The sequence below is a fragment of the Beta vulgaris genome, chromosome 5 (genome assembly GCF_026745355.1).
Source record: "Beta vulgaris subsp. vulgaris cultivar EL10 chromosome 5, EL10.2, whole genome shotgun sequence".
Taxonomy (NCBI): Eukaryota; Viridiplantae; Streptophyta; class Magnoliopsida; order Caryophyllales; family Amaranthaceae; genus Beta; species Beta vulgaris.
The window spans coordinates 13,566,216-13,579,412 of NC_079206.1; the positions used below are offsets into that span (position 1 = coordinate 13,566,216).

The 13,197-nt window shown below is 36.7% G+C and overlaps 2 protein-coding genes across 2 annotated transcripts; one reads left to right on the top strand and one right to left on the bottom strand.

Moving 5' to 3' along the window:
* Positions 1-4,461: 4,461 nt before the first annotated feature.
* Positions 4,462-6,799, bottom strand: LOC125497568 (uncharacterized). The gene is made up of 2 exons (XM_057394622.1): positions 6,684-6,799; positions 4,462-5,410 (listed from the first exon to the last, which is right to left on the bottom strand). The coding sequence occupies exon 2, from the start codon at positions 5,407-5,409 to the stop codon at positions 4,462-4,464; it is 948 nt and encodes a 315-aa protein (XP_057250605.1). The 5' UTR covers position 5,410; positions 6,684-6,799.
* Positions 6,800-11,927: 5,128 nt separating this feature from the next.
* On the top strand, positions 11,928-12,644 carry LOC125497887 (uncharacterized). Its single transcript, XM_048645597.1, has one exon. The coding sequence runs from the start codon at positions 11,928-11,930 to the stop codon at positions 12,642-12,644; it is 717 nt and encodes a 238-aa protein (XP_048501554.1).
* Positions 12,645-13,197: the final 553 nt, after the last annotated feature.

Below are 13,197 nucleotides of genomic sequence, written 5' to 3' on the forward strand. Positions count from 1 at the left end.
AGAGGAGTTGAAATTCTGTTTTTACTTTCTTTTAGTTGATTTAATTTTTATGAATTGTTGTTGATTTTGTGTGGAAAATTTCAAACTCAATCTCCCTATTTATAGAGGAATTGCTATCTCACAAGATGAATTTCAGAAATTAAAAATTCACCAAACCATGAACATCCATGGTTTTTCAAGAAAAACAAGAAGCTTAACCATTGTTTTTGAGTGAATTTCAGTGGGTTTAATGAGTTTGTGAGGGAAAAAGTATAATTATAAAATGTTTGCTGGTTTTGTAAAACAAGGGAAGAAGAGGAATTCCATGGCTTGAGAGTTGTAGTCTTACACGCCATTGACAAAGGAGGAAGATGATTTTCCTCTTTTTCTTTTATTTCTTATTTACTGATGTTTGGTTGGGCTCATTTATGAGTTGGAGTTTCTTTGCTAATTTTATTACTCACCTTATGTATTACATTCAATTTCCAAATTACTTACAAGGTTGACTAGAGACTTTAGAATTTTAATTTATGAACCTCATTATCCAAAATTACTAAACATATATCTTAGAAATTGACTTACTAATTTTTATTTACTAAGATTGGTTCGCTTTTAGTTTATTAACTAAGATTAGTTATCAAATTAAATAAAATTAGAACTTGGGGATATTACATCCTTCCCTCTTAGAAAAAGTTTCGTCCTCGAAACTTGAGCTCAGTTAGAACCTATATCATTGATAACATATTTCATTCATAAAAAAATTCAATCCATATGATATATGCGAAATAAGCAATGTCATAAATCATTTCGTCAAACATTCAGATCATGTAGTATCATATAAATTTCAATTAAGCATTCATTACATAAAGATCATATCACCCTAAGAGAAAAGGTGGGATATTTTGCTCTCATTTGTTCTTCTACTTCCAAGTAGCTTCAGAAGTCAAGTGGTTAGCCCCATAGAACTTTCACCATTTGGATCACCTTACTTCTCAGTTGCTTTTCTCTTCGGTCAAGTATTTCAATTGGTTCTCCTCATAGGTCAAGTCATTTCGTAGCTGTAAAGGCTCGTGTCTAATAATGTGGCTCGGATCTGGGATGTATTTGCGCAACATCGACACATGGAATACATTATGGACCTTGTCCAGGTCAGTCGGTAATGCTAACCGATATGCTACCTCATTAACCCGTTCTAAGATCTCATATGGTCCAATATACCTTGGACTCAGCTTCCCTGATTGGCCAAATCTCATGATTCCTTTTCGTGGGTGATATTTCAAGAATACGTGATCTCCTACCATAAACTCCAATGGTCTTCTCCGTGATCTGCATAACTCTTTTGTCTACTCTGAGCTGCTTTCATTCTTGATTGTATCAATCGGATCTTATCTGTGGTTTCCTGAATCAATTCTGGACCTATGACACGTGCTTCATCAATATCGCTCCAGCACAGAGGCGTGCGACATTTCCTTCCATAAAGTGCTTCATAGGGAGCCATCCCAATAGTGGCTTGATAACTGTTATTGTACGAAAACTCCACCATAGGTAAGAATTTCTCCCAAGTTCCTTGAAAATCCAAAACACAAGCTCTAAGCATATCTTCCACAATCTGATTTGTCCTTTCTGTCTGTCCGTCTGTTGTCGGATGAAAAGCAGTACTAAAGTTAAGCCTTGTTCCTAGAGCTTTCTGTAACTCTTTCCAGAATTTTGCTGAAATCTTGAATCACGATCAGAAACAATCGAGCTAGGCACTCCATGTAACTACTATCGTGTTCATTATAATTCAGCCAATCGATCCAAACTCCAGTTACTCTTCACTGCTAGGAAATGTGCCGACTTTGTCAACCGATCCACAATAACCCAAATGGAATTCATTCCCTTGGTTGACATAGGCAAACCCAAGATGAAATCCATCGATATGGAATCCCATTTCCACTCTGGCACATCCAAAGGCTGCAACAAACCAGCTGGCCTCTGGTGTTCTATTTTAATCCTCTGGCATGTTAAGCATTTAGCCACAAAGTCTGCTACTTCCTGTTTCATATTGCTCCACCAGTACACCTGCCTTAAATCCTTGTACAACTTATTTCCTCCAGGATGAATTGAATATGGTGCATTGTGAGACTCATTCAAAATTCTTTTCTTCAAATTTTTATCATTTGGAACACATAATCTCCCTTGAAACCTCAAAGTTCCATCTTCTTGGATCACAAAACCAGGTGACTTCCCATTCTTCACATCCACCTTTATTCGTTCCAGTTGTGAATCCTTTCCTGAGCTCCCTTTATTTCATCCATTAAGCACGGCCTTACCTCCATTGCATTCAAACAACACCCTTTTTCCTTCTGAATGAGTTCTACCTCCATCTCATCAAATCATCATGAATGGCTCGAGGAATAGACGATTGTTTTCAGGTGAGATTTACGACTCAGGGCATCAGCAACTACATTGGCTTTTCCAGGATGTATTGATATCAAGATCATAGTCTTTCAGGAGTTCTAGCCACCTACGTTGCCTCATGTTGAGCTCTTTTTGGGTGAAGATATATTTCAGGCTTTTGTGATCAGTGAAAATTTGACACGAGGCTCCATACATAATGTCTCCAAATTTTGAGGGCAAAGACAACAGCAGCAAGTTCAAGGTCATGGGTGGGATAATTTTGTTCATGTGTTTTGAGTTGGCGGAGAGGCATATGCTATCACTTTCCATTTTGCATTAAGACACAACCTAACCCGTGTTTGGAGGCATCACTATAGATAACAAATCCCTCGGTTCCAGATGGAAGGGTAAGAACAGGGGCAGTGGTGAGTCTTCTTTTAAGTTCTTGGAAGGCAGTCTCACACTCCTCAGTCCACTTATATTTGACATTCTTCCTCACAAGTTTGGTTATGGGTAAGGCAATTCTAGAGAAATCTTGCACAAATCTTCTGTAATAGCCAGCTAATCCCATGAAACTCCGAACTTCAGGAACATTAGTTGGTCTAGGCCACTCCACTATTGCTTTTATTTTCTCGGATCCACAGACACTCCTTCTTCAGAAATAATATGCCCAAAAATGATATTTCCTTGAGCCAGAATTCACACTTTGACAGCTTAGCATATAATTGATTTTCCACTAACATCTCCATTACTTTCCTCAAATGCTCCTTATGTTCCTCCATGTTCTTAGAGTACACTAAAAATCATCAATGAAAACAACCACAAACTTGTCTAGGTATGGCTTGAAGACACGGTTCATTAATCCATAAATACAGATGGTGCATTGGTTAACCCAAAAGGCATAACAACAAACTCATAATGCCATACGGGTTCTAAAGGCAGTTTTTGGAATATCCTCAGGCTTGATACGAAGTTGATGGTAACCAGACCTCAAATCTATTTTCGAAAAGACTTTTGCACCTCGAAGTTGATCAACAAATCATCTATGCGGGGTAATGGGTACTTATTTTTAATGGTGATCTTGTTTAATTCCCATAATCAATGCATAACCTAAACTTCCATCCTTTTTCTTCACAAATAAAACTGGGCTCCCCAAGGTGACACACTCGGTCGAATATATCCTTTTTCAAGTAACTCATCTAATTGTTTCTTCAATTCTTGTAACTCGGTTGGGGCCATCCTATAGGGTGCCTTGGAAATGGGGGCTGATCCTGGGATTATCTCGATGCTAAAATCTAATTCTCTTCGTGGAGGCATACCAGGTATCTCATCGGGAAACACATTTGGGTATTCACAAACCACAGGTATATCAGTTATGGAAGGTTTAGGGGAATTTAATCTATGACACTACAAAGGTACCCAAAATAGTCAAACTCAGGCATCTTTTGAGCTCTCAACCCATAAACAATTTGGATTTGAGGTTTTGTCACAAACTTTTGGTATGAAATTCTACGCCCATCAGGTGCTTTAAGGGTCACACTCTGCTTAACACAATTGATGTCAGCCTCATATTTAGTCAACCAATTCATCCCCAAAATCACATCAAACTCAGATAACTCAAATTCTACAAGGTCAACTAGAAACTCAACTTTCCCCAACACAATTGGACAATTCCTATACATGACTCTACATCTCACAGTTTCACCAGTAGGTAGGGCAACATTAGAGAGGAAAAGTCACATGATGGTTGCAAGTTCAGGATTTTGGCAAACAATGGGGAAATGAAAGAATGTGAAGCTCCAGAATCAAATAAAACATGGACAGGCAAAGAATGGATAGAGAAGGTACCGGTAATAACAGTGTCATCATTCTCAGCTTCATCTTGCCTCATGACATAGATTCTTCCTGTCGGTGCTTGTCGTGGTGGATTACGATATGCTCCGGCATTGTTGCTGCTTCGGTTGCGGTCAGTACCACCAGAAGTAGTCCCTCCTATGGCATTGGTGGTCCCTGGTGGCTTTGGGCACTCTCGAACATAATGCTCATGGCTTCCGCACCGATAGCAAGTGTTTGTGCCAATACGACACTCATTTGCTACATGACTCATTCTTCCACACTTAGTACACCCTTGGGATCTGTTCGCTGATGCCTTATAGTTGTTCTGGTGTTTGTTGCCTCCTTGTCCACTGAACCGAATTGATTGGTATCATTCCTCCTAAAGTTTTGGCCTCCTTGATAACCCTGATTCGGCCTTTTTGCTCCTCCTGGATTATCACTCCTTCCATCATTCCTCCTTTTAAAGTTACTATTTTGAGATTCTCGAAGCAATACTACCCGTTCCACATTAACGGCAACATCAACCATATCCTGATATGAAGTGAACCTTTGAGATGCCAACCTATCCTGATATTTGAGCTGAAGACCTCGCTCAAAGCGGTTCATCCTTGACTGCTCACTAGCTACTAGCTCAGGTGCGAACCTTGAAAGCTCCATGAACTTATTAGCATATTCCAAAACACTCATTGTACCTTGCTGTAAGTGAAGGAATTCATCTTCCTTCTGCTTCCTAAGTGAAGGAGGGTAAAATTTATCTCGCATCAAATCCTGAAGTTTACTCCATCCAAACCCAGGTTCATTTTTCTTTTCCTTAACAATCTTCCACCATAAACTTGCTTGGCCCGTGAGATAAAATACAGCAAAGTCTACCCTCCATTTCTCAGGGCATTGCAAGGTTTCAAACAGCTGATCAATGCGATTAATCCAATCTTCAAACGCCACTGGATCAGGCTTACCATCATATAAAGGTGGGTTAAGAGATGAGAACTTTTTGAACATCGTAGCGCTCTCATTTTCATTAGTAACTACCTTCCTCCGGGATTCTTGGATTAACTCAGCTAACATAGTGCTTATATCTTCCAACCTTTCCATCCTTTCTGCATTTCTGTCTAAAGGTTCATAATCATCATCCTGGTCATCCTCTATATGCACATCCTCCACGTGCACATTTTCAGCACCGTTTGTAACATCGTTGTTGACATCAACGGTCGACATTCTGCATGTCAAATTACAGTTACGTTGAAATAAAATTATAAAATATTCCCATTTCCCGCATCCTACGCTCACACTCATTATAAACATTTTTAGTTTTCAATTTACTTAATTTAATTTAACCATAATTCCTTATTTTATCTATAATTTAACCAATGTACCTTTGAATCTTCTTTATAACTTAGATATTTTTATTTAACGTAAAACCATGGGGTTAAACGTTATGGTTCAGAACCGTTTGCTCTGATACCACTCTGTAACGCCCCGACTACTAATTCACTATTTAAGATAATCTAATTAGCAGCGGAATACCTATTTAGTCGAGGCATTACTGCCGCACCTTCGGTTAGGAAGGTGCAAGGCTACAATCATATAACATATTTAAACATTATGAGATAATAGTGATAACTTAAACATGTTATGATATAATAAAGTAAACAACGTTAACGTTACATGACATGACAATGATAATTATATTAAAGTATATGGTCTTACATTCTAGTTAAGTTAACCTTACAAGTTAGTAGCACTATTACTAGATGATTTAATAAGGTGGTAATCCTTGCCACTACGCAGTACCATCGTCCCCAGCAGTACCTAAAACATAAATACAAAACGTTAAGAGCCGAGGCCCAGTAACAAGCTACTCCAGCAACGTAAATTCATTTCAACTCATTTTATTTGCAAACAGGGGGAAAAAATAACTCAAACATTTGTCGAAATACCATTCATTCAGCTTTACCTTTATAAGCCATTAATCCTTTTATCCATTTTTCTTACTCTGGTTGCTGCAAAATCAGTCAGCTCTGGGACGTCTCCCAGCCATGTGTATGCACCACTGTGCAAGGACCTGTGTCCCGGGCATTACCCTACACCAATAACGGGCCAGTGCCCTAATAAACAGTAACGGGCCAGTGCCCCAGTAAACAGCTCGGTACGTATACAACCGCCAATCAGCTCAGCAAACCAGTTCTTTCACTTTACGTTATCATGTTTCGTTACTTTTAATATTCATAGGTGATAAACATCATCATTTATCTAGCTCTACCTCAATGATTAAGGTAGCAAATCATTTCATCTCATATTAACTTTTCTAAATCATAGGCCATGATAATCCATCCAGTTCATAAAACTCATAGAATGTACTTACAAATAAATCATAGTAATCATCCCGCAACTCAAGAATAAACATTTTGATAAACTTTCACTAAATCACATTGTTCTCATGTTCATAAAAACATTTAAAGGGAATTGCGGGTACTAGCAGTAGATGTTACCTTGATTGCAGAATAATAATAATCCTCTTCTTATGTCCTTGATATCGTCCTTACTGAGCTCCGAGGAACGAGTTCTTTTAAGTTTCAAAACGAGTATTTTATAAGTTAGAAATTAATGGAAATATTAACAAAGTGCTCTTAAGTATGATTCTTAGTTTATAATATGTTTATATAAGTTATAAGTCTACTTATTTAGTGATTAGTAATAAACGAAGTTAATAATAGTTTATCCAAACCTTTATACTTATTTCTATAGATATTACTTAAAAATCGAATTAAAAGATTATCCTTCAATTAGTCATATTATATTATGTTTATAATTAATAATTGCATTCATATAAGTGAGCTACTTATTAAAATTACATGTAATATATTATATAACTTTTGGACTAATTCAAGGGTATAGCTATAACTTAAATAATCTAAATTGATAACATAGATTTTATACTACTATAATAACATTTGCTAAACTTAGGTGAGCTATTATTGATGAGAAATTTTCTTAATTTTTATAAGCTTGTACTAATCTTATTGTTATCACTTGGCTAAACTTTTTAGAAGTACAATATGTTATTTTAACTCAATTAGGAATTGTAAACTAAACTATAAAGTTAACACAAAAAGGGGAATTTAGTATTACCTACACAGACACACACACGCAGGAGCGAGAGAAAGAATGTGGGTCACGACGGAGGCCTGCTGGTGGCGTAGTTCGCGGCGGCACGGCGACAGGCGGAATAGTGACGGCAGAAAGGTAAGGGGGTGCGCGGTGGTGCGGGGTGTCGCGGAGGAGAGAGAGAGAGACGAGTGTGCAGGGGGGGTCGAAGGAGACGAAGGTGCAGCGAGAGAGGAGGGGCGACGGTCGGCGGTTGGTCGGCTGGGTGTGGTTGCCAAAAGGTGGTCGGAAAGTGGGGAGGTGGTGGCTGTGTGGCGGTTGTGGTGGTGGCGAAAAAAAGAACAGAGGAGTTGAAATTCTGTTTTTACTTTCTTTTAGTTGATTAATTTTTATGAATTGTTGTTGATTTTGTGTGGAAAATTTCAAACTCAATCTCCCTATTTATAGAGGAATTGCTATCTCACAAGATGAATTTCAGAAATTAAAAATTCACCAAACCATGAACATCCATGGTTTTTCAAGAAAAACAAGAAGCTTAACCATTGTTTTTGAGTGAATTTCAGTGGGTTTAATGAGTTTGTGAGGGAAAAAGTATAATTATAAAATGTTTGCTGGTTTTGTAAAACAAGGGAAGAAGAGGAATTCCATGGCTTGAGAGTTGTAGTCTTACACGCCATTGACAAAGGAGGAAGATGATTTTCCTCTTTTTCTTTTATTTCTTATTTACTGATGTTTGGTTGGGCTCATTTTATGAGTTGGAGTTTCTTTTGCTAATTTTATTACTCACCTTATGTATTACATTCAATTTCCAAATTACTTACAAGGTTGACTAGAGACTTTAGAATTTTAATTTATGAACCTCATTATCCAAAATTACTAAACATAATATCTTAGAAATTGACTTACTAATTTTTATTTACTAAGATTGGTTCGCTTTTAGTTTATTAACTAAGATTAGTTATCAATTAAATAAAATTAGAACTTGGGGATATTACATAAGGTATTTATACCCCATATGGTACTTATTCCGTCAGTTGGAACAAAATTTTCTTATGATGTTTCAAAAAATACACACAATTTGGAATAAGGTATGATACAATATATCATCGAAATTGTGGTATTTCAGTTAGGAATAAGGTATTTATACCCTATATGGTACTTATTCCGTCAGTTGGAACAAAATTTCTTATGATGTTTCAAAAAAGACAGTTTTTTCAACCATGTGTTAAAAGTCAAGGATAATCCCTATCACATGGTAGCTTTGTATCTCACGAGACCAGTTCTTAGTCATGGCTAATTTTATGTAGCCATTTCTCAGTCACGAGTAAAAATTGCCTAATAGTACTAATTTATGAGAAAGAACATGGGAAGTCTAACACTTTAAGGCCATTTCGAGTAAAAAATGAAGACTATAATGTGGAGAGGGTTTCTAAGACAATTGACCCCTAAGTGGTTACTAGGATAAGATCAAGTTCGTGCAAATTTTCTCCCTTTTTGAAGCAGTTGAGATCATTAATTTACCTTTGGCATCTCAACATAACGTGTTGTTGGCTTTGCTTATGAGTATGTTATACAACCTCCGTTCTTTTTCTACTGCAACAATTGAGTTTTCACGTTTGCTAATACACTATTTTAACTATTAATATCTTTAATTACTTTTTAGTAAAATTATACAAAATTGATATTCTGAAGTATATATCGAGACGAATCTAACAATACCCCACATGACAATATTTTTCCTGACATAAAAATCATAATATATAGTGAAAGGTTATGATGGTTAATGGATAGTGTAAAAATCTCATTTTGCAATATTATAGAAATAGAACGGAGGAAGTAACTTCTTAATAAATTTCGTTTTGCACTAAAAAGAAGTCTTCCAAAACATATCAGTATCATGTATATGTTAAACAACTTTATAATTAATATAAAGGTGTATATATCTTAAACACAGAGTTTTTTTAATCAAGTTAACGTAAGAATCGTTTACACGTTTTCATTGTAGCTGATATATAAACATTGTTATTATACTAAATAGTTCCCGTGCATTGTGCACGGGCCTAAAACCTAGTACTGTAATTAAATAGGGAGAGAGTAGGCAGTGGCGGAGCCACGTGGTAACAAGGGGTAGCACGTGCTACCCCTGCTTTTTTTTTTTAAAAAAAAAAAAAATTCAAAAAATCGGAAAAAATCGCAAAAAAATAAGGAGCGCGTTTCATTTGGAAATTTCACCTTCTCAACTCCTCAAACTCAGTCTCTCTCTCTCTCAAATCTCAAACTCTCAACTCCCATTCTCGATGCTGTGTCGTCGGAAAATCGAATTTCTCCAGTCGCCTGTCACCGGAGTACGCAGTCTCGGTCGTCGTCTCGTCGGAGAAACCGAGGTCTCCAGAAAATGGTAAGTTTATTGTTCCACGAATTATAATCTAGATCTAGCCCTAAATTTGAGTCTCCTCTTAACTTTGATTCTTAAATCTTAATCCCCTCTTAAGTCTTAACTTTCTTTCTCTTTCTTCTCGGAATCTCGGCAGTCGGCTCTCCAGAAATAGTTTGCTCACTTAAATTGGTCGGCGACGACGAGAGTGACGGCGACAGTAGCGACATAGACACATTGTTGCACTTCGGCGGTTCGGCCTTCCGAGTTCCGGCGTTCAGCCACTGCATTCAGGTAACTTTCTTTCTCTTTCCTCTAAAATTGTTATATGGCATTTTTTTTTATTATATTAGGCTGAATTTCAGAATTTGTGGAAATTGTGGTATGTGGATTTGCGGAATTAGTAGTTTGAGGATTGTTCATTGTTGTGGAATTTTGATTGATTATTGTCGTTTTTTCCATTGTTAGTTAGGCTGAAATTGTGGAAGTTTGATTGATTGTTGTGAAGTATGATTGTTTATTGGGTTGAATTTGTGGAAATTTGGTAGTGATATATGATATATCATATGGTGTTGAAATTGGGAATTTGTGGAATTTGTTAGTTTACTATTATTGTAGTTGTGGGAATGAATGATTAGTGAATGACAATGAAGGTTCATTGTTTTGCTTGCTATTTGTTCAAGAAAGACAATGAAGGTTCTGATGCTTTTGTTAGTGAGGGGTAGGGGTGTTAACGAGCCGAACCGAGACCGAACATGTCCAGGCTCGGCTCGGCTCGAAAATGTTTGAGATTGAGCTCGGCTCGAGCTCGAAGCTCGTCGAGCCTAAAAATCTAGGCTCGACTCAAGTTCGAAAGACTCGTACCCGAGCTCGGCTCGAGTTCGGCTCGAAAACAAAAAATTTCATATATTAAAAAAAAAAATTGGCAAAAAATTTATTCATTAGGCTTTTGATAAAAATATAGCCCAACATACTTTTGCCAAGATTAAACTAATATGAAAGTCAGGTAATGCCCATTTAATAAATAGGCCCAACTTCCATTGAGTTTGTCACTCTTTATCCACATGCCCTTTTAATGCAAAAGGTTCACTCTTTCCTTTCCTTCCTCACCAATGTGGGACTTCAGAAATTTCATATAACAAATCTTGCAATCACAAGCTGCACTTCACCGATGTGGGACACTTGCAATTTCGTATGATGTAGTTGTACCGCTCTAGCATGCAAATTTTTTTTTTTTTTTTTTGCAAGAGGCATGCAAGTTTATTTTTTCTTTTGTAATATGTAGTTGTTGACTCAGTGCCACCTTTTTGTAATATTTTTTTAGATATGATGTATTCAATGTATATAAATATTTTAAAATAAATGTTTATATAAATATTTTAAAATAAATGTTTATATAAATATTTTAAAATAATTAAACTAGTTAATTAAAGACTTTATAAATAGTCCAATAATACAAATAAGACATAATTTAAAATGAAGTTTAGTGAAAGGTATTAAGATTTTATAATGAAAATAAGGTTGTTGTTCACCTTCTATGTCGATGTGGGACATTAATATCTTATATAAAAAAATATCTGAAATACTTTCGAGCTAGTTCACGAACTCTCGAGCCGAACTTAGGGAGGCTCAGCTCGGCTCGTTAAGGTCTCGAGCCGATCCCGAACTCGAGCCGAGCCCTCCCGAGCCAAACTTTGACCGAGCTTTGACCGAGCCGAACTCGAATAATTTGCGAGCCACCCTGGCTCATTAACACCCCTAGTGAGGGGTTTAGAACTTGGAGTAAACCAGATGCACTTAATAAGCATATTGGTGGACATATGAGTGTTCACAATAAAGCCATGATGAGTCTTGCTGACTTTAAAAATCAAAAGGATAGTCTTCCATCTGCTTTCAGTAATCAATCGCAAGAAATGGCAAGCAATTATCGGAAGCGATTAGAAGCTTCTGTTAAATGTGTGAAGTACTTATTACTTCAAGGGTTGTCTTTCCGTGGCCATCTTGAAAATTCTGATTCTTTGAATCAAGGCAATTTCCTTGAACTCCTTAAATTTCATGCAAAAGATAGACTTGATGTTGAAAAGGTTGTATTGGAAAACGCTCCGGGAAATTGTCAAATGACTGCTCCTTGCGTCCAAAAAGACATCATACATACTTGTGCAAAAGAAACAACGAAAGTCATGCTTGATGAAATTGGTCATGATTTTTTTGTATCCTTGCTGATGAGTCCGCAAATATATCTGATAAAGAACAAATGACTCTTTGTTTGCGATACATTGATAGAAATGGTGGATTGAATGAACGTTTTCTTGGTTTGGTTCATGTGCCTAACACCACTTCTTTAACTCTTAAAGAGGCAATTGAATCGTTGCTTATGGAGCACTCTCTTAGTCTTTCTAGAGTTCGGGGACAAGGATATGATGGTGCTAGTAACATGCGAGGTGAAATAGCTGGTTTAAAAACTCTAATAACTGATGAGTGTCCACAAGCATATTATGTTCATTGTTTTGCTCACCAACTTCAATTGACACTAGTTGCCGTTGCCAAGAAAAACTCTGATCGTAGTTGGCTTTTTCTTGATGTGCTTCCATTGTTGTTGAATTTTGTTGGTGGTTCACCTAAACGAAAAGAATTTCTTCGACAAAATCAAAGAACACGTGTTGTAGAAGCTTTATCCTCGGGTGAAATAGAATCTGGCACTGGTTTGAATCAAGAGAAATCTTTAAGTAGGCCCGATGACACTAGTTGGGGATCTCATTTTAAAACAATTATGAATGTTCTTGATTTATATCGTCCAATCCTTGAGTCACTTGATGCTATTGCTGAATCTTCCATTGAAAAGGCCGACAAAAACAAAGCATGTGCAATCATTAATTTGTTGATGACTTTTGATTTTGTTTTTGTGGCATACTTGATGACATCTATTTTTGGGATCACACATGAGTTGAATTTGGCTTTACAAAAAGAGTGATCAAAATATTGTGAATGCTATGACTTTGGTTGATGTGACTAAGAGGAATTTGCAAAAGCTAAGAGATGGTGGATGGGATGCTCATATGACTAAAGTATCTTCCTTTTTGACAAAACATGACATTGAGATTCTGAACATGGAGGGAATGTATGTTGCACCGGGGAGAAGAATGTTTCGTGGTAATACTTCACAAGTGACAAATCTTTCATCATTTTCGGGTTGAGGTTTTTCTAAGTGTTATTGATCAACAATTGCAAGAAATTGAAAATCGATTTAGTGAGAAAAGTAAGGAATTACTTATTTGCATGTCTTGCTTTAATCCTTCTAATCGGTTTGCATCATTTTGTTGAGTTTTATCCAAATGAATTTTCAAGTGCTGAAATGTTCTTTTTTGAACATTCATTGGATAACTTCATTGAAGATGTTCGAAATGACGAGAGGTTTTGGAATGTGAAGACTCTCAATGAGCTTTCTATAAAGCTTGTTGAAACAAAAAACATGAAACTCATTCAAAAGTTTATTTGCTTTTGAAGTTGGTGTTAATTCTTCCTGT